Source organism: Podarcis raffonei, chromosome Z, assembly GCF_027172205.1.
Source record: "Podarcis raffonei isolate rPodRaf1 chromosome Z, rPodRaf1.pri, whole genome shotgun sequence".
NCBI lineage: Eukaryota > Metazoa > Chordata > Lepidosauria > Squamata > Lacertidae > Podarcis > Podarcis raffonei.
Genome location: NC_070621.1, coordinates 2,149,320 through 2,175,493, shown reverse-complemented (window position 1 = coordinate 2,175,493; position 26,174 = coordinate 2,149,320). Strand labels below are relative to the sequence as shown.

The 26,174-nt window shown below is 47.8% G+C and overlaps 2 protein-coding genes across 4 annotated transcripts in view; both read right to left on the bottom strand.

Annotated features, from left to right (window-relative positions):
* ZBTB26 (zinc finger and BTB domain containing 26) overlaps positions 1 to 26,174 on the bottom strand; it is a 165,875-nt gene that overhangs the window by 139,549 nt on the left and 152 nt on the right. For 2 of the 3 annotated variants that reach the window (XM_053373289.1, XM_053373288.1), the window contains exon 2: positions 22,970 to 24,402. In XM_053373289.1, coding sequence (XP_053229264.1) covers positions 23,049 to 24,392 — 1,344 coding nt within the window. In that variant the 5' untranslated portion in view covers positions 24,393 to 24,402 and the 3' untranslated portion in view covers positions 22,970 to 23,048. Of the gene's footprint in view, positions 1 to 22,969; positions 24,403 to 24,681; positions 25,437 to 26,174 lie in introns of those variants that run through there. The other variant, XM_053373290.1, reaches the window with a different exon arrangement.
* Positions 2,183 to 16,428, bottom strand: ZBTB6 (zinc finger and BTB domain containing 6). Its single transcript, XM_053373291.1, has 2 exons — positions 16,242 to 16,428; positions 2,183 to 7,187 (listed from the first exon to the last, which is right to left on the bottom strand). Exon 2 carries the CDS (start codon positions 7,175 to 7,177, stop codon positions 5,891 to 5,893), a length of 1,287 nt encoding a protein of 428 aa, XP_053229266.1. The 5' UTR covers positions 7,178 to 7,187; positions 16,242 to 16,428; the 3' UTR covers positions 2,183 to 5,890.

The window sequence follows — 26,174 nt, the reverse complement described above, 5'->3', positions numbered from 1 at the left end:
ACCCGGCCAACACCGGGCTTAGAGCGGCTAACATCAAATGTATAACACATTAATATATCACAATCAGATTGTCGCACTGGATATTTAGTAAAAGCTTAAGATTTCTCTTGACAATAGTGATTGATTTCTAACAGCATACTGTTGAAAGGACATACAGTGGTACCTCTGGTTGCGAACAGGATCCGTTCCGGAGGCCTGTTCGCAACATGAAAGGAACGTAACCCGTGTCTGCGCACAAGCGGATTGCGATTCACCACTTATGCGCATGCACGTGATGTCATTTTGCGCGTCTGCGCGAGCAGCGAGACCTGGAAGTAACCCTTTCTGGTACTTCTGGGTCGCCGCGGGACGCAACCTGAAAAAACGTATCATGAAGCAAACGTAACAAGAGGTATGACTGTATATTGAGAGCTACTTGGGTGTTTTGTAGGATCAAGACCCTACTTTCACTTTTGTTATTTTTGCTATTAGTAGTCTCTCGGTTGTCAGATCCAGACCGGTTACACCCCTGTGCACAGTGGTTTTGGGGGAGTGCAACACTACGTCAGCCTCTTTAGTACTGAGGGAGCTATTTCTGGCCGCCAAAAGCACCAACTCAGCCAGGAGTGACATTACCTTTTCTAGTTTGGTGTTAATTTCCTCCACTGTTCTTGCAGTCAGCAGAGTGGTCCGTGAGTATTTCCGCATAGAGTGGTGCCCTCTCGGTAGTAGTTCAAGAGATGCTTCATGGGCGCTCATCTCAGCCTTCTCCCCTGGGTGGTCTCCACCCATTAAAGTGTCCCCACCTATCTAGGAATGAACTGTGTTTGATGTGGTAGGTGCTGGATTCTGGGCTCTTACAAAATCATCCAGTTAACTCTGCTTGCACTTCTGCTATGGGCTCACTTGTGGAGATGAAGCCAACGGCTTCTTTTTCTTAGACATTTTAACAGAGATGCAGCTGCTACTGCTTTCAGCTGTAAATCAGGAAACTCGGAATCCTTCCAAGATTAGGGCGTTTGATCTCCTCTCCTGCTGATAAGTAGTTGGTAGACTGAGTCGAGCTCAAGCTAATTAAGGCTTTCTCCGGGATGTTGCCTAAAACTTTTAGCTTGAACTTTGTGATTAAAATAATTAAGAAAAAGATACCGAGCGATAAAATACTAGAATACTAGTAAAAGCTAATAAAAAGCTGATAAAACTAATAAAACCTCCTTTGGGAAGGTTCTCAGGCAGGGTGGAAGAAGAAAAAACTTGCCCATGCAAAGACCGCCTGGTGGAAACCCTTAACACATACCGTTCTCAAATGTAAACTATATGCTGATCTCCGTCAGCAATTTCTGGATCAACTCTGTATCCCCAAATGGAAACCAGAGTCGGAGGTCATACATTTTCTATTACTGGGGAATGATCAGGAGCTAGTGGCTAAATATCTCTATTTGGTTTTTTGTCATCGAAGTACACTGCAGACATCTGATCTCCCTGGAGACCAAGAGATGTGACGATAGACTGCTCTGCCTCCTTTCTTTTAGCAAATATTTTGTGCCACTGGGGAAGTGGTAAGTCTGTATTTATTTGTTTTGGATGTTTGTATGTGATGCCAATAAAAGGTTTGATGATGATGATGATGACATTAATATAAAAACAGACAATCAATTTAAAATACATCCTAAAATCAGATCAGGATCAGAATAAAATCCAATCAGATGGCAACTCGCAGATTAGGGTTGGGGACCTTAAATGCTCACCAGGCCCAACTGTTTGTGCTGAACTTATATGAGCCTGTAATGGTCTGGAGGCACCAGCCTATATCTGAAATACAGTGGTACCTCGGGATGTGAACAGGATCTGTTCCGGAGCCCCGTTCGTATCCTGAAAGGAACATAAGATGCGACGGTGTGTCTGCGCATGTCACATTTTGCCGCTTCCGCGCATGCGTGCGACGTCATTTTGAGTGTCTGCGCATGCGCGAGCGGCGAAACCTGGGAGTAACGCGCTCTGTTACTTCCGGGTTGCCGCGGAGCGCAACCCGAAAGCGCTCAACCTGAAGCACATTCAAGCCGAGGTATAACTGTACTATGGTGTTTTTTTTTTTAATTGTCTTCTTAGGGACCTGAATGGATTTGGATACAGCATTATGTGAATAGGAAGAAATAATATAATTCACAGCATTATGTGAATAGGAAGAAATAATATAATTAAAAGGAGCATAACTGTTCACTAAGTGCTGTTGAAAATTAATTTATGGTGCTCATACATTTATGAGAAGCAAAATTTTAACACAACACTCATGGCGATTCTTCATATGTAAGTAGCACTGGGATTTGCTTCTTAGCAAGTGCATTTAGGGTTTCAGGTGTAAAGTCTTTTTTTCTTAAGAAATTGGTGGGTTGAAAGGGCAATATTTATTGAAATGTGAAGCTTATAGATCAGGAGGCACAACTTAAAAAAGCAACATCAAGGAACTTCTAACTAGTTAAAGAAAATGGTTTGATTTGTGCAAAAAGGCCTCTCTTCTCTGTGCAAAACTATGTGTTCCAGAAGAGTTCAGCATGGTTTGCAGTCCTTTCAGTTCATTCAAGAGCATCAGAAATATGTCCTTCAGCTGTGGGAAAACTTTATTTTCACTACAAGTCATTTGGAGGGGGATTGGAGGGGGATTGGAAATGCAAGTCAGCTGGCAAGTCAGCCAAGAAAACAGGATATCAAAGCTGCCATTCCCATAATTATGCCCTGAAGACAAAGCAGGTGACAACTTGTAAAAATTAGCAGTTAACACAACTCTTTTACAATGGGCTGGAGAGAGGAAGATAAGCCTTTAAAAAGGCAGTAGGACACCACTCAAATACAGACTTTTCTGTTAAGCTAGAGCTTGTAGCTTATTATTAGCATACAAAAAAATTGACATCCAAATTTACAAAAAGCCAAAACCAGCAGATCATATAACACAGAAAGCCTAGGTCAGTTTAAGGCTGTGAACACACATTATGGGATGCAGGTGGCGCTGTGGGTTAAATCACAGAGCTCAGGGCTTGCTGATCACAAGTTTTGGCAGTTAGAATCCCCTGGGTCCCTGCTCCGTTGCTCGGTCCTTGCTCCTGCCAACCTAGCAGTTCGCCGGCTCCCTCGGCCAATAAAGCGAGATGAGCACCGCAACCCCAGAGTCGGTCACGACTGGACCTAATGGTCAGGGGTCCCTTTGCACACATTTTATTTTGCATTTCCAGTGTGCTCCCACTGCTGGTTTGGGAAGCAGTGCATCATTCTATTTCTTAGAAAGTGCTGTGTTTTGATGCATTTCCCCACAAACCAGCTTCAACCCAAATTGAGAAAAAATAACTTGTGTATGTTATAAGCTGGTAATGTGTACACAGCCTCTGTTAGTGTATAAGCTGTGTGTATACTATATTTTGTCAGGATAGATGGAGCTGACCAGAAACAAAGGTTGTGGCAAACTTTTACAACAACAGGGGGGAAAAGACATGGCACTTAATAATGCCCAAATTGGCAAGGTGGTACACGACATGATCAAGGCCAGTGCCTCTGCAAGCACATCCATCATCCAACTTGACCAGTAACAGCAGCCATTACATCAGATTCCTGTTGGATAAAGCATCGATGACCCCACAGTAAAGCTATGCACCATACAAAAGCAAAACCTGCCTCAAAATAGAACCAGATTGGCTGGAAACTTGGGGCGTTGCTAGATAATGTACCATAGCGCAAAAACGTGGTTTCAAACCATGGATCCTCATGGTGTTTGCATTGGCCCACCTCTAACTCACTGTCGAATCACACACCGTGGCCATAGGCACAGCCTGCACACACAATAAACACGGGTCCACGGCTTCCTGGCAACACTGTGGGCGAAAAACATGGTTTCGAAGCACGCATCCTCATGGATCCTCTGGTTCTGGCATTGGGCCACCCCAAACTAAGGATCAAATCACACGTCATGTCCATGGGCACAGCCTGCACCAAAAAAAACACACGGATCCACGGCTTCCTGGCAACTGTACTGTACTTAAAAGACTCAGCTGCCTCTCATAAAATTAAGATTGTGGGTGACTTGGTTCCCACCAGCACTATGCTTTGCAGCATACTCAAGCACCCTGTGAGGAGGGCAAAATTTCTGTTATAGGAAGTCAGACCATGGGTCCATGCAGCTCAATACTGTCTACACTGACTGGCAGCAGCTGTAAAGGATTTCAGGCAGCAAGTGTCTCTCAGCACTCCCCGGAGATGCCACCGGGTTTAGAACCTGGGACCTTCTGCATGCAGGTCAGATGACCCTTGATGTAGCCCACTGTACTTCCCCTAAAATGGGTGGGGGGGGGTGTTTCCCTCCACACCCAGAAACACCATTTAACAACATCCTCACTGGCTGCAAACACCAGGTCCTCCCAACATGCGATAGCCCACTAGGTCTAGGGGGAAGAGAGGGAACTTAAGCTGTAGATACCTTCTTTTTTATGACACAACATACAAAGGTAAGCCAGAGTAACAAATGGTCTAAAGAAACAACAGTGCCATAAATTTCTGGTCTTTTTCACCACCATCCTTAAATACCAGACCTCTGAGGCCTATTTTCATCAAAGAATTAAACAGCACTTAGGAAATCCACAAGAAAATGAATCTATCATATAGAGATAACCTAACCTGTTCACTGAGCGGAACGTGCCGGCACCAACGCACACCAAACCAGTCCACATGTTTCAGCCAGAAGGAGCAGAGAAAAATCTTCAGCTGAAACTGATCTGGTTACAATCACACTCTGAAGCCTTGAGCGTCTGATTGGTCCTTCTGACTGCCACTGGCCTCCCCCAGTTAAAAGTTCTAGCTTCTAAGAAAACATTAAGCTGTAACCTTCTTTTAAGAAACAACAAAAGATAAAGCGTGAAAGTGGTGTCTCTGCTCCATGCAAACACAAAATCCAACAGCATTCGTTGCAGCTGCACAGTTTTATCGCCATGAGAGAAATCAGTAACAACCCATTAAATATTTAATTCACAGTTGCCTCCACTAAAACACCAGCGGTCCAAGACTTAATTTTTCTTTCAAGATTTGGGCTCAAGTCATCTTGCAAAAAGTACTACTACTAGTAATAATAATAGCAAGAGTAATTAATAATAATAATAACATCATAACCACCACCAGCAACCGAAAAAACTAAGTGCTGTGCAAAAGTAAAATAAGTCCCCTAAAGTTTTTTCTTCACCCCACACATCTGTTCATCTGTTGACAACTCACCCCCCACCCCCGGAAAGGGATGGGGGGGGGGAGATGAATTTTGTTCCATTTCCTGTTTGTGTATAGGATGTTCTCATCTCGGATGGGCAACTGGTTCTCCAACAAGCCTCCATGAACATCACCAGCGGAAATGTTGTGCTACATCTAAACACCCATCTTGTAGGGTTGAGATCCAAAAGAGAGGTTGACCTCTATACTTGCAAAGCAGCTGACCTTACTGCACACTAGGGATGCAGTATTACAGTATTTTAATATATTTTTTTGGAAACCGCCCAGAGTGGCTGGGGAAGCCCTGCCAGATGGGCAGGGTATAAATAATAAATTATTATTATTATTATTATAGAGATGGAGAACTCCTTTGGCTCAGTGGGCCAGTTCTTTACCTCCCCCCATTCACGGACCAACTGTGTATTTTGATGGCTGCTGACAGATGGTTGGGTGGTCCCACTTTTGTCAACATTTGGGTCTACTTTGCAAAGCAGCACCTAGCAGAATTGTACCAGGCGCTCCCACCCATCCTCTGATGTCAACCAGTGATTTCGGCAGATGGGCAAGTGGGCGTGGTCTGTGGCAAACAGCCTTGCAGGGTGATGTGGAAAACCCCTCACCTGGTGGGCTGGGGGTTTCCCAAACCTGCTCTACAAACCCTCCCCACCTCCCACTAGTCGTAGTCTATTCTGACTTCCGTAATGGAGTCAAAGTTGGCTTTGTCCATGCTGCTCCTCCCGTGTACAGACGTCAGGTGCTTCTTGAGGGCAGACTTGTGCTTGAAGTCCATGTCACAGCAGTGGCACTTGTAGGGCCGGTCCCCGCTGTGGATGTTCAGGTGGTCCTGGAGGGTGCTTTTGGCTGTAAACGTCTTCAGGCAGACCATGCACTGGAAGGGACGGATGCCCATGTGTCCACGGATGTGCCGGTTCAGGTTCTTCTTCTGCGTGAATGTCTTCCCGCACTGCAGGCACAGGAACAGCTTGTGCATCTTCAGGTGGCGGAGGTAGTTCTCCAGGTGGAGAAATCCCCTGGGGCACTTGGGGCACTGGTGCCGCCAGGAGTAAGCAGAGTCCCCTGGGCTCTGGAACCCACCTGGGGCCGTTCTGTTGGCTCCTTCCGGATTCTCCCCGCCAAAGTCTTGGAACTGATCCCTGGGCACTTCTGTGACCCTGCTTTCCACCGTTGAATTGATCAAAGAGTGCTGAGTCTCGGGGAAGTACAAGTTTGATTTGGAGGAGGTGCACGGCTGTGGAAACTGCTCACCTTCCACATTAGGAGCGCTGATGGAATCCATTCGGATAATGCAGATTTCGTTGTCCTTATACCCTATCTTGACAGTTGATATCTCAGGGCTTTTAACGTTCTTTGTTTCTGATAGCAAGCTCTGCATGGGCGGCTGCTGAAGGTCCCCCTTTTCCAGTTTTATATGATCCTCTGAATTCACAGGGCTGTCTTCAGAAATCTCAATGATTTCACAGTCTTTATCAGGGCAGCCACCGCTGCATTCCAGTTCTGTCTCGGAGGAGTGGCACTTCTCAGGGCTGGCCCGGCTGCCCTCCACGGCCGCGTCAATCTCCAGGTACCTGGACAGTGCCTCCGTGCACTTTTCCACAATGTGCACCATCTGCAGGTAACTTGCAGCTGTTAGGTACTTGAGAAGCTCCTTCTTCTTCACCTCCAGAGACCCTGTGTAGCAGGAGAGGAGCAGCTTTCGGCCAACCTCGGCACTCTGCAAGATGGTGATCCGCACCTGCTTGGACTGGGTGAGCAGGAACTGGTCCCGCATGAACGTGGAGCAAGCGGCGAAGATGACTTTGTGCCCTTGGAACTCAGTGTCGTTGATGTAGATGGAGACATCGCAAAATAGGTTCTGCTGTCTCAGCAGGTTCATCTTCTGCAGCATGGCGCCCCCTTGCTGCTCAAACTGGAAGTGCAGCACATCCGAGTCGGCCGCCATGGTGGTGATTCTGTTTGGGGAAGAGGGGTAGGGGAAGCAAAAGAAAAAAGAAAGGTGCATTGCATACAAAGCTCAGCAGGTTGTTAATAATAATAATAATAATTTATTATTTATACCCTGGCTGGTCTTCCCCAGCTACTCTGGGCAGCTTCCAACAAAATATTAAAATACCGTAATACATCAAACATTAAAAGCTTCCCTAAACAGGGCTGCCTTCAGGTGTCTTCTAAAAGTCTGGTAGTTGTTGTTCTCTTTGACATCTGGTGGAAGGGCGTTCCACAGGGAGGCGCCACTACCGAGAATGCCCTCTGCCTGGTTCCCTGTAACTTGGCTTCTTACAATGAGGGAACCGCCAGAAGGCCCTCGGCGCTGGACCTCAGTGTCCGGGCAGAACGATGGTGGTGGAGACGCTTATTTGAATATCCTCCACTGCACCCTGACGACAATGGCCTAGTTTAGTGGGTCCTACAATATTTGTGACCTGAGGCAGCTGCCTCACTCTGCCTCATAGTGGAATCCTGCCAGGAAGCTGAGGGGCGAAAGATTCATGACAAACAAAACAAGCAACATCTTCACACAATGCAGAGTTAAAATTGTTGAATTTCCTGCTGCTAGATGTGCTGGCGAAGGACGCGGGTGGTGCTGTGGGTTAAACCACAGAGCCTAGGACTTGCTGATAAGAAGGTCGGCAGTTCGAATCCCCGCGACAGGGTGAGCTCCCATTGCTCAGTCCCTGCTCCTGCCAACCTAGCAGTTCGAAAGCACGTCAAAGTGCAAGTAGATAAATAGGTACCGCTCCGGCGGGAAGGTAAATGGCATTTCCGTGCACTGCTCTGGTTCACCAGAAGCGGCTTAGTCATGCTGGCCACATGACCCAGAAGCTGTATGCCGGCTCCTTCGGCCAATAAAGCGAGATGAGCGCCACAACCCCAGAGTCGGCCACGACTGGACCTAATGGTCAGGGGTCCCTTTACCTTTACCTTTAGATGTGCTGGCAGCCACTTGTTTGCTATTGGGCCAAGTTCAAGGTGTTGGTACTAACATATAAGTTCCTATGCAGCTCAGGACCAGGTTCCTTGAGAGACAACCTTGTCCCTCTATCCACCCACTAGATCACTGCAGTTTGCAGGAGAGCAGAGATCCGAAGTAAGGTCTGAAGACCTCAGAAGCTGACTCCATAGGAATTTGGAGCAGGGCTTTTAGCGCGGCTTCCCCTGTCCTGTGGAAGCGTATTCCTGTTGAGATACAATCAATAACCCACTATGTGCCCATTCCATAAACAGTCAAAGACATCTTTATTCAGATATCCTTTAGTGGCTGGATAAATGGGTCCTTATCCCAAGTGCCCACCGGTTGCAGTGGTTCTCAACCTGTGGGTCCCCACATGTTGTTGGACTACAACTCCCATCATCCCTGAGCTCCGGCCTTGCTAGCTAGGGGTGATGGGAGTTGTAGTTCAACAACATCTGGGGACCCGCAGGTTGAGAAAGGCTGGTAGGGTTTTAGTCTTGTTTTAAATGTATTTGCTGCTTTTGTGTTTTTGACTGTTTTAAATTTGTGTGTGTGTAAAGCTCTTTGGAACAGTAGTTTAGAATGCGGTTAATTAATTCTAATAGTATTTAGAAGGCTTTAAAAAAGTGGTGGCTGACTCTCATCCCAGGGACTTAGTAAGGCCTCCAAGTGAACATTTCTAGCAGCAAAAACTCACCAATTTTGGGAGTGGCAGCAAAAAGAGAAATACAGTAGAAACAGTGCTGGTAGTGGAAAGAGGAGAGGTGTGTGTGTGTGTGAGAGAGAGAGACAGACAGTGTAGAGTGTACACACCCACTGCTGGCATAAGGTCTCAAGAGGGTTGGCCAACGGTGGATACAGCCTTCAAGCCAAAAAAAAAAAAAAAAGGTAGGCTCTCATTGGCTACTAGTCATGATGTGGGACACGAGTGGCACTGTGCTCTAAGCCACTAAGCCTCTTGGGCTTGCCGATCAGAAGGTCGGCAGTTCGAATTCGCACGATGGGGTGAGCTACCAGTTTGAAAGCATACCAGTGCAAGTAGATAAATAGGTACTGCTGCGGTGGGAAGGTAAACGGCGTTTCCGTGCACTCTGGCTTCCGCCACGGTGTTCCATTACACCAGAAGCGATTTAGTCCTGCTGGCCACATGACCCGGAAAGCTGTCTGTGGACCATCGCCTGCTCCCTTGGCCTGAAGCAAAATGAACGCCGCACCACGTAGTCGCCTTTGACTGAACTTAACTGTCCAGGGGTCCTTTACCTTTCTTTCTTTTTTTACTAGACATGATGGCTATGCACTGCCTTTAGGATCAGAGGCAATGTGCCCTGGGATACCAGTCACTGAGGGTGGTCAAGAGCAGGAGAGGGCTGTTGTGTTCATGCCCTGCTGTGGGCTCAGGAAATAGGATACAGAACTTGAGAGAACCCAATTGGGGCTCTTCTTATTTTATTAAATGACAAGCAGTCCTGTGGCACCCTAAAGACTAACGCATTCATAAGCTTTCGTAGACTACAGTCCACTTCATCAGATACATGAAAAATCTGTGAGACGCATGGATTGCCCACTGCAAATAAGGCTAAACCTTTTGGCTGCTTCCTTTGCAACTGTTTCCAGAGGGATAGTCACAACTATCTCTTGTAGAAGAATGCACAAAAGTGTACTTTGCAAAATTGCAAAATTCTAGTGGTTTTGGCTACATGTCTCTTGATTGTAAAGAAAAGAACAGAAAACCCTCAATGCACTTTACAAAGAGGACAAAGGAATAAGACATAAGGGAAAACCGTGAAACAGCTCTTTTAGACATTTAGACATTTAGTCTGGTCGAAAGACAAACTCAGCAGTTCCAGAGTGTAGGTGCTGCCACACTAAAAGATTTCAAATCTGGAATGCGTAATATACAGTGTTGCACTTTTAACAGCACCAGTTCTGCAGATTTAAGCATTCAGTTGGGGATGTATAGCGTAATTTATATATAATATATATATCCCTCGTACCTACGGGACCGCCTCTCCCGGTATGCCCCGTGGAGGACCTTAAGGTCCATAAATAGCAACACCCTAGTGGTCCTGGGCCCTAAGGAAGTCAGATTAGCCTCAGCCAGAGCCAGGGCCTTTTCAACATTGGCTCCAACCTGGTGGAGCGCTCTGTCTCATGAGACCAGAGCCCTGCGGGATCTGATTTCTTTCCGCAGGGCCTGTAAGATAGAGTTGTTCCGCCTGGCCTTTGGATTCCCTCCCCCTCTTTCATTTTTCCTTTCTCTTCCTGTGATGAGGCTGCATTTTAATGTTTTAATGCTGTATTTTAATCTTGTTTTTAAGCTGTATTCATTCAACTTGTTTTTATTATTGGTTGTTAGCCGCCCTGAGCCCAGAATCACAGAATCATAGAGTTGGAAGAGACCACAAGGGCCATCGAGTCCAACCTCCTGCCAAGCAGGAAACACCATCACAGCACTCCTGACATATGGTTGTCAAGCCTCTGCTTAAAGACCTCCAAAGAAGGAGACTCCACCACACTCCTTGGCAGCAAATTCCACTGTCGAACAGCTCTTACTGTCAGGAAGTTCTTCCTAATGTTTAGGTGGAATCTTCTTTCTTGTAGTTTGGATCCATTGCTCCGTGTCCGCTTCTCTGGAGCAGCAGAAAACAACCTTTCTCCCTCCTCTATGTGACATCCTTTTATATATTTGAACATGGCTATCATATCACCCCTTAACCTCCTCTTCTCCAGGCTAAACATGCCCAGCTCCCTTAGCCGTTCCTCATAAGGCATCGTTTCCAGGCCTTTGACCATTTTGGTTGCCCTCCTCTGGACACGTTCCAGTTTGTCAATGTCCTTCTTGAACTGTGGTGCCCAGAACTGGACACAGTACTCCAGGTGAGGTCTGACCAGAGCAGAATACAGTGGCACTATTACTTCCCTTGATCTAGATGCTATACTCCTATTGATGCAGCCCAGAATTGCATTGGCTTTTTTAGCTGCCGCGTCACACTGTTGGCTCATGTCAAGTTTGTGGTCAACCAAGACTCCTAGATCCTTTTCACATGTACTGCTCTCAAGCCAGGTGTCACCCATCTTGTATTTGTGCCTCTCATTTTTTTTGCCCAAGTGCAATACTTTACATTTCTCCCTGTTAAAATTCATCTTGTTTGTTTTGGCCCAGTTCTCTAATCTGTCAAGGTCGTTTTGAAGTGTGATCCTGTCCTCTGGGGTGTTAGCCACCCCTCCCAGTTTGGTGTCATCTGCAAATTTGATCAGGATGCCCTTAAGTCCATCATCCAAGTCGTTGATAAAGATGTTGAATAAGACCGGGCCCAAGACAGAACCCTGTGGCACCCCACTAGTCACTCTTCTCCAGGATGAAGAGGTACCATTGATGAGCACCCTTTGGGTTCGGTCAGTCAGCCAGTTACAAATCCACTGAGTGGTAGCATAGTCAAGACCGCATTTTACCAGCTTCTTTACAAGAATATCATGGGGCACCTTGTCAAATGCCTTGCTGAAATCAAGGTAGGCTACATCCACTGCGTTCCCTTCATCTACCAGGCTTGTAATTCTGTCAAAAAATGAGATCAGGTTAGTCTGACATGACTTATTTTTCAGAAATCCATGCTGACTATTGGTGATCACAGCATTCCTTTCTAGGTGCTCACAGACTGTTTGCTTAATGATCTGCTCCAGAATCTTCCCTGGTATTGATGTCAGACTGACTGGGCGGTAATTATTTGGGTCCTCTCTTTTCCCCTTTTTGAAAATAGGGACAACATTTGCCCTCCTCCAGTCTGCCAGGACTTCGCCTGTTCTCCAGGAATTCTCAAAGATGACTGCCAGTGGTTCTGAAATCACATCTGCCAGTTCTTTTAATACTCTTGGATGCAGTTCATCTGGCCCTGGAGACTTGAATACATCTAGACTAGCCAAGTATTCTTGTACTATCTCCTTAGTTATTCTGGGCTGTGTTTCCTCTGCTGAATCATTTGCTCCAAATTCTTCAGGTCGGGCATTGTTTTCTTTATCGGAGAAGACTGAGGCAAAGAAGGCATTGAGGAGTTCAGCCCTTTCTGTGTCCCCTGTTTGCATTTCACCATCTTCTCCTCTGAGTGACCCCACTGTTTCTTTGTTCTTCCTTTTGCTACGAACATACCCATAAAAGCCTTTTTTGTTGCTTTTAACCTCTCTAGCAAGCCTGAGTTCATTCTGTGCTTTAGCTTTTCTGACTTTGTGTCTACACGTGCTGGCTATTTGTTTGAATTCCTCTTTGGTGGTTTCCCCCCTTTTCCATTTTTTGTACACATCCTTTTTTAATCTTAACTCAGTTAAAAGTTCTTTAGATAGCCACCCTGGCTTCTTTAGGCACCTTCCATGTTTCCGTCTCATTGGTATTGTCTGAAGTTGTGCTTTTACTATCTCCCTCTTAACAAACTCCCAGCCATCATGAACTCCCTTTCCTTTTAGTATTACTGTCCATGGGATCACACCAAGCACTTCCCTAAGTTTTATGAAGTCGGCTTTCTTAAAGTCGAGAAATTGAGTCCTAGTATGCTTGGCTGCTCCTTTCCGCTGTATAGTAAACTTCAGAAGAGCATGATCACTCGCGCCTAATGATCCTTCTACTTCTACCCCACTAACCAGGTCATCAACATTGGTTAGGACCAGATCTAAAATGGCTGTTCCTCTTGTTGCTTCTCCCACTTTCTGGACAATGAAGTTGTCTGCAAGGCCAGTGAGGAATCTGTTTGACCTTATGCTCTTGGCTGAGTTTGACATCCAACAAATATCCGGGTAATTGAAGTCCCCCATTACTACTATCTCCCTTCCTTTTGCATGCTTGGCCATCTGTTCCAGGAAGGCATCATCTATGTCCTCCGTTTGGCTTGGGGATCTATAGTAAACTCCCACAATGAGGTCACTGTTATTCTTCTCTCCCTTAATTTTGACCCAAATGCTCTCACTTTGGCTTTGAGGTTCTAAATCTTGGATCTCTTCACAGGTATACACATCCCTGACATATAACGCCACTCCTCCTCCTTTCTTGTCTGGTCTGTTTCTCTGAAATAGATTGTATCCCTCCATTATTACATTCCAATCGTGGGACTTATCCCACCAGGTTTCAGTGATTCCTATTATGTCATATTTAGTTTGCTGTACCAAGAGCTCAAGCTCATCTTGTTTATTTCCCATACTTTGCGCATTAGTGTACAGACATTGAAGTCCATTAATCATTCCCCCGTGTCTCTTATTTAAGGATTTTTTCCTCCCACCACTAGGTCTGCGTGCTGTTTGCTCCATTCGGTCTATGCCATTTGGATGATCATCTTCATCAATTGATAGACTCCTACCTTCAGGAGCACTGTCTCCCTCCCCCACATTAGTCAGTTTAAAGCCCTCCTGATGAGGTTTCTGAGATTTTTTGCAAAAACATTCCTCCCAACCGTTGTGAGGTGCAGCCCATCGCTTGCCAGAAGTCCATCTTCAAGAAACTGCAGTCCGTGATCTAAGAATCCAAACCGTTCCTGTTTACACCATTTGCGAAGCCAGTTGTTCACTTCCACTATTTTTCCCTCTCTCCCTGGGCCACGTCGTTCAACTGGGAGGACAGATGAGATGACAATTTGTGCATTTAATTGCTTCAGTTTCCTGCCCAGAGCCTCGTAATCTCTTTTGATCTTCTGGAGGCTATTGCTTGCAGTGTCATTGGTTCCCACATGAACCAAGAGGAAGGGGTATTTGTCAGTGGGTTTTATGATTCCTTGCAGTCGTTCAGTTACATCTTGGATCTTAGCCCCGGGCAGACAGCACACTTCCCGAGACATCTTGTCAGGCCCACAGATCACTGCTTCTGTTCCCCTCAGTAGGGAATCCCCTATCACCACTACACGCCTCCTCTTAGGTCTGGTCGGGGTTCTTCCGTGAGCTGTCCGTTCCAAGGTCGCCTGCACATTCCCTGAGGACTGCCTTTGCTGCTCGTCTTCATATACCTGATCGACTGTAATGAGGGAGAGATCCTCAAATGGAGTCTGCTCTTCGTCTTCCATGCTAGGGGAAAGGACCTCAAAGCGATTGCGTATTTCTAAACAATCAGAGCGAACCCTGGGCCTCCTACTTCTTTGAGTCACGTTTCTCCATATATCTGGCTCCTGTGTTGGTGAACTAGCCTCCTTCTCTGGGGAGTCCCCTGTCTCCTCCTTGGTGGAGACGGTGTGCTCTGTTGCTTCCAAGAAGAGCTCCAGCTCTCTAATTCTTTGGAGCGTAGCTACACGTTCCTCCAGTTGCTGGACTTTGTCTTTTAAGAGGGCAATCAACATGCAATTGCTGCATGTAAAGCTGCCTGCAACCTTTGGCAAGATGGCAAACATTGCGCAGGAACCACAGGCGACTGCAGCTGTTCCCTCATCCTCCATCTTGAGAAGGTGTCGTTGGGGGTGACTACAGCGGTCCTCCATCATAAAAAGCGTGAAGACAGGACAAATAAATCCCCCCAAATAAACCTATATCTCCCCCAACAAACGTTTGAGACTAGCTCCCCTAAATCTAAAAGTTGGATCAAACTGCGCGCGCCGCTAGGCGCGCGCTGCTGCCCTACAAGCTCTGACAAGCTCCTCCCACAGCTAATCCCCTACCTCAACAGAAGCCCTGCCCCCTCTGACCTTTGCACAGAGAAAGCAGCTAATCAGCCACAAGAAACTCACACAAGAAAACCCTTTTTGTTCCTTCTTCAGCCGCTGCCCTACAAGCTCTGACAAGCTCCTCCCACAGCTAATCACCTACCTCAACAGAAGCCCTGCCCCCTCTGACCTTTGCACAGAGAAAGCAGCTAATCAGCCACAAGAAACTCACACAAGAAAACCCTTTTTGTTCCTTCTTCAGCCGCTGCCCTACAAGCTCTCAAGCCCGACCTTGGCTGGGGAGGGTGGGGTATAAATAAAAAATATTATTATTATTATTATTATTATTATTATTATTATTATTATTGCGATCCCACAGGTAAACTGGTCCCAAACTGTTAAGGGCATTATATACTAGCAGTATATTAGTATACATTGAACTTGGCCCTGCGTTATTCAAGAAAACAGGAATATCAGCCAATAGAGATGGAGTCCTCCGATGCTTTTCATCATTCCAGGTTCCCTCCCTTTGTGCCCCCCCCAACTGATCCATCCCAAGTGCTGGTCCTTGGGATTAGTCACCATGTTTTGATTTAACCAACATCAAAGGGAAGCGCAGTTCATTTACTCCCCCACTCCTCTAAGCGGGTGTGTGTGTGTGTGTGTATGTGCGCGCGTGTGTGTGCATGCTGGAGGTGTAAATGACTATCAGACTTTGAAGAGCTGGTATAACTGGACCAAGTTCATCAATTTTGTCTAATTAATTAAACTACATAGTTTTAGTTGAAATTCCAATAAATGCACAATTCATTGTGACTATTTTGAACTTTGCTGTGTTATTATCTTCCCTAGTGGGTCATGCAAATAGCTTTCCATAGGGTTGGATAGGGGGCAGTGGGGGTGAGTTCCCGGAACAAGGGGTGGTGGAGAACCAAATGGGTTTGGGAACCACTGACTTAGCAATGGTGCAGCAATATTTAGGGACGCTTTTAATGTTTGATGTATTACTGTATTTTAATATTTGGTTGGAAGCTGCCCAGAGTGGCTGGGGAAGCCCAGCCAGATGGGCAGGGTATAAATAATAAATCTACATCATCATTATCATCATCCTCATCATTATATGTGCTTCAGCAGGTGCAGCTTATTTTGCCAGGATGGGGAAGAGGAAAACAAAACAAATCAAAACAGCATCAGCAACCCTTTAAAAATTCCCTCTTCTGCACAACAGCCCTGCTCTCTGCCTCCTGCCTGAGAGAGGCCAGGGCAACATTTTCTTCAACTATAGAGATGCAAGCTTATTCCAGGAACTCCTTCAGGTGGGACAGCTCCCTGCTTCCTTCCAGGCATCCCTTTAAAGCCCTGGGACCTGTCAGCTGAGGCTGCCTTGCACTCTCTGCCACCTCCCCTCCCCCCCACGCAACACCCCCAATTCCCTGCTCCTTGCTCACCGGTTGCTGCAGTCAGGGGTGTGGAAGAGGTCCAGACTGAATGCTTCCCAGGCAAGGGTGCAGATGGCTCAGGCGAAGGAATAAACTTCCGGCAGTCCTTCCGAGCATCACCTCTTCTCCCACTCTAACCCGGAAAAACATCAGCAGACCCATAGCCTCCCAAAATGCATGCACCTTGTTCCTGATTGGCTGCTCCTGCAACTTTTTCAACCAGCAGGGAGGAAAGAGGTAACAAAAGGCACACGCACACACACACACACACCATCCCAGAGGACATCTGCTGACTGCAGCTCTGGATATGTAATTTTTGGCAAGCAGCGCAGAGCCTCTTTCCAATAATATAGTTCCTTCCCACATTTTCTTATGAATTTCTATCCCTTTTCATATATTTGTATCCCATTCCACTGTGAATATATGGGATGTGGGTGGCACTGTGGGTTAAACCACAGAGCCTAGGACTTGCCGATCGGAAGGTCGGCGGTTCGAATCAGCTCCTGTTGCTCGGGCCCTGCTTCTGCCAACCTAGCAGTTTGGAAGTACGTCAAAGTCCAAGTAGATCAATAGGTACCACTCCGGCGGGAAGGTGAATGGCGTTTCTGTGCGCTGCTCTGGTTCGCCAGAAGCGGCTTTGTCATGCTGGCCACATGACCCAGAAGCTGTCGCCGGCTCCCTCGGCCAGTAAAGCGAGATGCGCACTGCAACCCCAGAGTCGTCCGCGACTGGACCTAATGGTCAGGGTCCCTTTACCTTTTACTCCTGTGAAAGGAACTGAAATGCACCCCCTCACCCCAAATATATGCTTACCAGTATCCAGACAGCTGCCAGTGTATTCACTATCATTTTATTGTGTGTGTTCGGTTCTGTATCGTTTAATCTATCTGCCTCCATGGACAGAGGCAGCAATGCTTCAAAATACCAGTTGTTTCGTGGGAACAATGGGCAGGGAGAAGACCCTTCCAGGCTTCCCACAAGCATCTGGGTAGCCACTGTTAAGAACAGGATGCTGGCCTTGGTGGCTTCTCTTTGGCCTGACCCAGCAGGGGTCTTTTTATATTCAATAGTGTAACTGTGGGATTCATACTTTATTTTATTTATCTATTTCATTAATAAACTACCTAACATTAAAAAAATAATCTCTAAGCAGCATACTCAGAGTGGCTTGCAACAATTTAACTAATAATACCACAATATAAAAGCTGAATGCTATGTAAAACTAGGCTTATTTAAATGGGGGGGGGGCAGACCCTAAGCAGGGCCATTCCCTGTGAAAGAAAACTAAGTGAATGAGACTGTTGTCTCATATTATGGTGGTCTCTAATTTGCAGGCTCAGGATGGGGAAACTCTGGCTCTTCAAACACTGCTGGGCTCCCAGGTCCCATCAGCCCCAGAGAGCACCCAGTGGCCTCAATAAAAAACTGCCATGAACAGGCTTTGTTGGGAGGGATGGAGGTCTGCCTAATCTAGCCTGTTGGCTTTCAAATGGTTTGGAGGGAAGCTCCAATCAGCCTCAGCCAGCAGGACTGCATGATGCTGGGACTGATTGTAGTCCCAATCATCTTCTCCCAAAAGACTGTTACAGGTTTGGGGGTCAATCTGGATGATACCCGGGGAGTCCCCTGCAGGCCTGTGATCCTGAATCCATGAGGTATGCAAAGCAAGTTTCTTCGTATAATAAGGGCCTTGGTTGACCAACTAAGTCCTGTTATTCACCATATCCAAAGAGGTTGCTCTGCTGCCAAAGACCAATGGCTCTGCCATTTCCACCTCATTTGCCTGGATGCGTTGGGGTTGCACTTAATGATACCAAGACAACGCTGCTTCTGTTTGGAGAGAGCATCTTTCTAATCAGCAGGCCAGAATGGAAAACGACCTGAAGTTAAAATGTATACTTTTTTTTAACTTTCCAACAATTCTAAGTACCAGTTTCTGGAAACCATAAGAGGGGAGAGGGCTCTTGTGCTCAGGTCCCGGTTGCAGGTTTGACCTCTATGGTGACAGGATGCTGGACTAAATGGGACCCCTTTGGCCGGATCCAGCAAGTTCTTCTTGACATCCCAGTGCCTTTGATGAGCTGTAAACTCTGGAGAGTCTTTCAGATCTCTCTCCTATAACCTGCTGACCTTTTTATTTATTTCTAAGACAGCTTTATTTTACATTTTGGACAGATGGCTGTGTTTGTGCATCTTTAGATTCTATCTAAGCTGCCTTGAACATCAAGGTCTAAACAAAAGGTAAGGTATAACTTTCAGTGAATAAGTAAGAAAGACAGATAGAAAGAAGATAAAATGGATGTATGGATGGTCTAGGGACGCGGGTGGCGCTGTGGGTAAAAGCCTCAACGCCTAGGGCTTGCCGATCGAAAGGTCGGCGGTTCGAATCCCCATGGCAGGGTGCGCTCCCGTTGCTCCGTCCCAGCGCCTGCCAACCTAGCAGTTCGAAAGCACTCCCAGGTGCAAGTAGATAAATAGGGACCGCTTACTGGCGGGAAGGTAAACGGTGTTTCTGTGTGCTGCGCTGGCTCGCCAGATGCAGCTTTGTCACGCTGGCCACGTGACCCGGAAGTGTCTCCAGACAGCGCTGGCCCCTGGCCTCTTAAGTGAGATGGGCGCACAACCCCAGAGTCTGTCAAGACTGGCCCGCAGGGGCAGGGGTACCTTTACCTTTTTATGGATGGTCTCCTCCCCTCCCCCTGCACTAGTGGTTAGTTATATTTGAGTGTGAGGCTTGCACAATGGATAGAATACACCCCCCAAGAATTGCACTAGTATGGCATTTGCTGACTGGGTCCCCTCCACTCATTTTAGACTACAACTCCCATCTGCCTCAGGCCACACAGCTTTGCCTACATTGCCCCATTCATTTTTAGAACAGCCCCTTATGGTACTCCAGTATTATCATTCCCATGTTAACAGGCTGGGATTGAGAGGGATTAGCCAAAATTCCACCTAGAGCATGCAGTACATGGGGTTCAGAGTACTGTTTAGGGTGACTGGCTGCTTTGTGCATTAGTGCTGCCTGGAGGAGATACGTATTTTATAGCAGTAAATGGCTCTAGTGTTTGTGTGAATGGCAGGAGTGGTATTGTGAGTGGTTGCGGTAAGAGTGTGTTTTATGTTAACTTGTATCAGGCTGCCTGCCTAGTGTTTCCCCCCTTAATCTCTGTTATATAGATGCAGATAGTGTGCATATTCTGTATGTTTGCAGTTGGAGTAAAGGTAAATCACCTAAGCTTGTGATTAGTGTAATTTATGTATTTTGATTTTCCAGGAAAGCGCTGATACTGGTGAATAACAAGCAATCTGTAAATGTACTGATTAAACAAATAAGGGTCACTTGGTGTGTTTGATGAGATTCAAGCAGGCAACCTCAAAGGTCATTAACTTGCAAAGGAGCAACCACGCTCCTGATAGTTGCTTTGCAGTCATGTATTTTTCTGTCCCATATCTCATGTCGCCTATGTCATCAGCTGTGGGGCTGTAGTTTGTGAGTTGAGGTAGAACGGCCTCACGGGCCAGTTTAGGAGCCCTGCTGGGCTGACTTGGCCCATGGGCCAGATGCTCCCCACTGCTGATTTAGCCACTCCCCCCCCCCCCCGCTCTCTTGTAATGAATAACATTCTGCTTGGAAACACCCCCCCTCCCAACCTTGCAAAGCAGCTCACAATGATCACGGATCACATTTCACATTAGGAGGTGGTGTAGTTGTTTTATTTCGAAGCCACTGTGATGACTTGGCACACACAACGTTGAGTGGTCTTTTGGTCCTGCGTACAAGAGCACATTCACAGATCAAAAGCAGCCTATGTTCTCTCCAATAGGGGTATTTGCAAAGCTTTTACCCTATGCTAATTCACAACCCTATGCTAAACCCACTCGCACTTGCTGACATGGAGAAAAGGGGTGGGGTTCATGATGGTTGTGGCTCCACCCACATTTCATCAAGAGCCTCCCACCCCGCAGTGGAACTCCCATAAGCCCCAGTCAACATTGCCAAAGATCATGTATGAGGGGAGCTGTAGCCCAGGAACATTTGGAGGGCTACAGACCCACTGCCCTTGTGCTGGACACTTTAAGGAGGATCCAACTGCTAGCTGAAATAGGAGGCACCCCTTCCCCAAATTAATGCTTACAATTCCCTCCTGTCTCACAACAGGGGAAGCAGGAGAGATGAGGAAGTGAGACAAAGACCCTGGTTTGCATGTAAAGCTGAAGAAAACTATGGCTAAGTGTATGAATGGGTGAGTACTCACAGCATAAACAGCCTCAAATGTTTCACCATCTTCCTGCTCTGCTGCATCCTGCCAGAGCTAAACTCCAGGGTGGATACGCTTGACAAACTGAGATCAATAAACTACGAACAAACTTTGGCTACAGCTCCTGGCTTGCTTGAAATCAGACACAGCAAACAGCCAATATTAGACCAGAATGCTAAGCCAAACACGGCTAAGCAGCAGCAGGGCTGGTGAGAAGTGAAGCTTGCTAGCTTTTGCTGTGAATACCTAGACACTCTCTCATTCACATTTAAGTCATAGCTTGGCTTAGTATTACAGTGGTACCTTGGGTTACAGATGCTTCAGGTTACAGACTCCACTAACCCAGAAATAGTGCTTCAGGATGAGAACAGAAATCATGCTCCGGCGGCGCGGCAGCAGCAGCAGGAGACCCCATTAGCTAAAGTGGTGCTTCAGGTTAAGAACAGTTTCAGGTTAAGAGCGGACCTCCGGAACGAATTAAGTACTTAACCCGAGGTACCACTGTATGTGTGAACTTGGCCAAAAAGGATGGGAGAACAAACAAGGTGTGTGGGGGTGGGGCGGGAGGGGGTCTCAGCTTGTGGCACTCTCCTGCTTTTCTTTTTACTTCTCATGGCACCAAGAATGAGTGGGTGTGGCTCCTGTGGGCAGATGCCAGCAGAGGCCCCAGACAAGGAACAGCGCATGCACTCCAGGTGAAGCGCGGAGGGTGCTCTTTCCCCTCCACACCTCCTGCCCCTGCTGGGAGAGCGCTTGAGCGCAAAGTGGGGGCAGGAGGTGAGGAAGCACTGGCCCACCGGTTGGGGGCCTCTGGCTGTGGATGGGAGAGTGCTTGTGTGCTGGGTGGGGCATGTGGAAGGTCATCTTCACGCTCCCTGCTATGAAGCTCCTGCCACCGGCAGGCTGCAATGGGGATCTATGTGGGGAGGGGTCTGGTTTGTGCCCCCCCAAACTGTGTGCCTGTGGCAACACCCCCTGCCCCCTCCACTACGCCCCTGGATGCCAGTCCCCTCAGCATTATGCAAAATTGAATGCTATTCCTTCCAAGTCATGGCAGCACATATCACCCTCCCTTACAGTTCAGCCTCACAACAGAAGTGAGAGAGAGACTCCCTCAAGAGAATCCCTGTTCCATTTCCTGCTTCCAGCTCTCAGGCCACAGTAGTCTGCCAAGAGAACGCTGCAGAGGGACAGGTAGCCCAGGGTCGGCCTGAAAAATCCAAGAGACTCCTATCCTGCTATACAGGCCTGACTGCAGGGTGACACTGATGCTGTAACTCACAATAATAAATATTTAACCATTATTTGACTGCTCAAGCGTTCTTCCCTCCTCAAAGGTGTAATTCCAAAAGTCAGCTTGGGAGGAGTCAGGGTAACAATCTGCTAACTACCTTGGGTTCCTGCGCCTTTAAGAGCTCTGATGTCTTGGAGGTGTGGTAGGGGGCCAGTTATGCCAACTCCACCCAGCTCACCACCTGTAACAGGACATCTGAATTATCTCACAAGTGCCTACAGGATTCCAAGCAGCATCCACAATGCAGGGCGAGATACTGGCCCAGGCCCAAGAGCTTGCAGTCAATGTCATGGAAGGAAGGGCTCGAGGGTGAGGTCAAGGAAACAAAGAGACACTGCAGGTGAGGACAGGAATAGTCAGGTGTGGCAAAGGGAGGCTCCAGGAGCAAGTCTGGAAGCCATACAAAGCAGAAGAGGGGGGGCCTGGCTGGCTGCTGGACAGAAAAACGGATGCCACTTCAGATGAGAGGAACAACATGAGAGAAAGGCCCAGAAGAAAACAAAGACAACTGGGGCATGCAAGTTTAGCCTTTCTAGTCTAAGCACATACTTTCCACAAAGGGTGGGTCGGGTTGTTGGGGACAGGAACTCAGCCTGGGCAGAGGCACAGAGGCAATTGCCATATTCTGTAGCAGCAGCCTTCACCCATTTTAAATCAGGAAAGTGACTTCACTCACAACAGTCAAACAAGTTTAGGGGTGAAAATGGTCAGTTGGAAGGTAAGAAGAACAGAAGGCAAGTATCAAATGTTAAACAATACAGTTTTAAAAAATCACAGATGGACTAACAAATATTAAGAGCTTATAATTATCCAGTGCTTTCTCCCCATAAGAACTCAAGATCCCCCTCCCCCCCCCGCTGAAAAACATATCTATCACAGGGTATGTCTGTATTTACTCCTTCAGCCCACAAACCGGTAACTGCTTCCTGGAGGTACAATTCAAGTCCCCTTCAGAAAAGGGGGGCCATCCAGCGCTGCCTTACCTAAATATCAAAGGAGGCAGGCTTATGCCTCTGTTCTTTCCACGCTAGGGACAAAGACACGGAGTCACCAAACACATCAAACCACTCTAGGGCAGAAGACTTGCTACAATTTTCAGTCCAGCCCCCACAGCTCATCCAGCAGAGCCTCTTAGGCCGATTGTTGTTGTTGTTGTTTAGTCGTGTCCGACTCTTCGTGACCAAAGCCCGAAGCAGCTCTTCACGGCTCTTCCTGCCCCAATGCTCATAGAGAGGTGCTCCACCACCCATTTCAATTCGCTCAGGCGCTTTCGCTCCGCAAACTGAGCACTGCCTGCGCCAGTTTCCCGGTGTCCAGCACCTGACTGGCCTCGGCCTGCTGGCAACCTTTTGAGTCTGTGCCTGAGCTGCAGCTGAAGGAGTCAAAATCCACGGTAATGTCCTGGACATTCCTCTCATTGGCGTTGTCAAAGCTGTTCTTGCCATGGAGCTGCTTGAGGTGCTTCCTAAGGACGGGCTTGTGGGCGAAAACCATGTCACAGTAGTTGCATTTGTGGGGCTTGTCCCCACTGTGCAGGTTGAGATGGTCCTGTAAGGAGCACTTCTGCGAGAAGGTCTTCCCACAGATCTTGCACTGGAAGGGCTTGATGCCCGCATGCACCCGCATGTGCCGGTGCAAGTTGCCCTTCTGTGTGAAGGTCTTGCCGCACAGCAGGCACATGAAAAGCTTGTGCATCTTCAAGTGGTTGGCGTAGTTCTCCAGATGCCGGAAAACACGTGTGCACTTGGGGCACTGGTGGTGCCACTGAAGGCCTTTGTCCACCCCCCGGTTGCTGGTGCCAAACATGTCTTTGGAAGCCATGATGAGGCTGTCTCCCCCCATGTACGAGAGGGTGTAGTTGTGGAGTTGGCCTTGCTCCAGGTCACCAGCTCGATTCTCCACCGTGGAATTGATGAGGGAGTGCTGAGGCTCTGATGAGTGGAGGCTGTTCTGCTGCTCTGAGGAAATAAACTGGTTCTGGTCCTTCTTGCTTCTGACCTCTGCAACCTCCCCAATGGACTCCACCTTCACAATTTGGATGTCGCTATCGTCCATGTCCAGGCTGTCTTCAGAGGGTTGGATGCATGGAGAGTCTGGAAGCAAGGAGTCATCTTCCTCCTCCTCCTCCTTACTCCCCAGCCTCGGACACTCGTTTGGCTCTGAAGAGTCAGTCTGCTGAGGCTGCTTCCCCTCCTCCTTGTTTTCAAGCTGATGTTTTGGCCGGATGAATTTCCACAGGGCCTGTGTGCAGCGCTCCACAATGTGGCTCATCTGAAGAAAACTAGCCGCCGTCAGGTAGTTCACCAACTCCATCTCGGGAAACTCCAGGACACCAGTGTAGCAGGACAGAAGCAGCTGCCTCCCAACCTCCGAACTCTGGAGGATGGAGATTTTCACTTCCTTGGAGTCATTCAGCAGGAACTGATCCCTTAGGAAAGGGGAGCCAGCAGCAAAGACTATTTTGTGGCCGTGAACCTCAAGGTTGTCTATGTGGACTGTGACATCACAAAACTTCTTCTCTTCCCTCAGCTTGTCCATTTTTTGCAGCATGGAGTCCCCATAGTTGTCGAACTGGAAGTGGAGGCTATCAGTTCTCATGGTCATGTTGACAAACCTGAAAGGGGCAAGTGGATGAATACTGTGAATGCCACAGAAAGAAATAGTTTCAAGACTGTACTAGTTTCTTCCCCTGTGGCTCTCGTAATGATCACATCATAACAATAATTACTGTTTTCTCAGTTTCCCTGCTTGTCCCAAACCCAATATTGCTGAAAGAAGTGACTGGACTGTGGAAATTAGCTGTTGGAAAGTACCTCAGAAATTAGGTTATTTGCAGTGCAACCCCGAATGCATTTACTCAGGAATAAGTCTTACTAAGTTCAGTGGAGCTTACCCTCAGATAAGCGTGCACAGGGCTCCAGCCTTACAAACAAACAAAATGCAAAATAAACTTAATAACTGTGGGGGGTGGGGAGGTGTTTCTGAGCAATCAAAGCAGCACAGATGCACCATCTCATCCTAAACCTACCAATGACATTAAGCACAGAGAAAGACAAAAGCATCAACCTCTTCACTGGAGGTTTTGAAAGGGAGGCTGGACAGCCACTTGTCAGGTATTCCTTAGCTGTGATCATTGCACTGCAGGGGGCTGGACTAAATGGCCCTAGATGACACAGCTAGTGTGGGATGATGCTGAGGCCACAGCTCAGAGATAGGGTACCTGCTTTGCACACAGAAGGTACCAGCTGAGCCCACTCCTCCCCAGAAAGATACACAGACGCCTTCTTGAAGGTCATCAGCCCCTGGCGTGACTGTACTTTGGTTCTTTCAAATTCAACACTGAGAAGAGAGGATCACTACAGTACCTCACTCACAAACACAAAAGAGCCTGCTGGATAAGGTCAGTGGTCCATCTAGTCCAGCAACTTGTTCTCACAGTGGCCAACCAGATACCAGAACATGAGCACAAGAACACTCTCCCCTCCCATGGTTTCCAGCAGCTAGTATTCAGAAGCATTATTGCCTCCAATCACGGAGGTGGAACAGAGCTATCCTGCTCAGCAGCCATTGACAGTAGCTTATCTCCTCCATGAATTCAGCTAATTCTCTTTAAAAGCCATCCAAATTAGTGGCCATCACTGCCCTGGGGCAAAAGAGCCTGCAGGATCAGGCTAGTGGCCAACTCAGTCCAGTGACCTCTCCTCACAGTAGGCAACCCCAAATGCCGAAAAAGGGAAACACGCAAGCAGGATCTGAGCACAAGGGCTGCAGTCTTCCCTCCTATGGTTCCAGCACCTGGCATTCAGGAGTGTTTACTGTCTCAGACCATGACGCAGAACACAGCCATTGTGGCTGACAGCATTATCTCCTCTGTGAATCCGTCCAGTCCCCCTTTAAAGCCACCCAAGTTAGGGTGAAGAATAGCCCTGCAGGTGAATCAGGTCCAGCGTGTGTGGGGAGGTTATCTAGCGCAGCCTCCGTCCTCACAGCCCCCAACCAGATGCAACCAGATGCTTATTCTAGGAAGCCCAGAAGCAGCGCTGCTGCAGCGGCACAAAAGCAACTCTCACGTCCACATTAAGCGCGCTGTCAAAACAACCACCACCCTCAAGTCCCACTCCGCGACCCCCACGTCCCCCCTTTTAGCCAAACCACGCCTCTCAACCTCCAGCTGCATTTACGGAGCAGAAAAACGGCGGCGGCGGCGGACCGCTGTCATGAATGCGGAGGGCGATGGTCGGCTGGGCTCCGCCTCGTAACGCCCCCCACCCCCACCCGCAATCGGAGCACTCCTGAGGTGGGACAGCCTCCGCCGGGTCTAGTGGCCGCGAGTTCCACCAGCCAACGGCTGGGACAGGAGCAAGCGGGGAGGATCGCCGGCCCCCC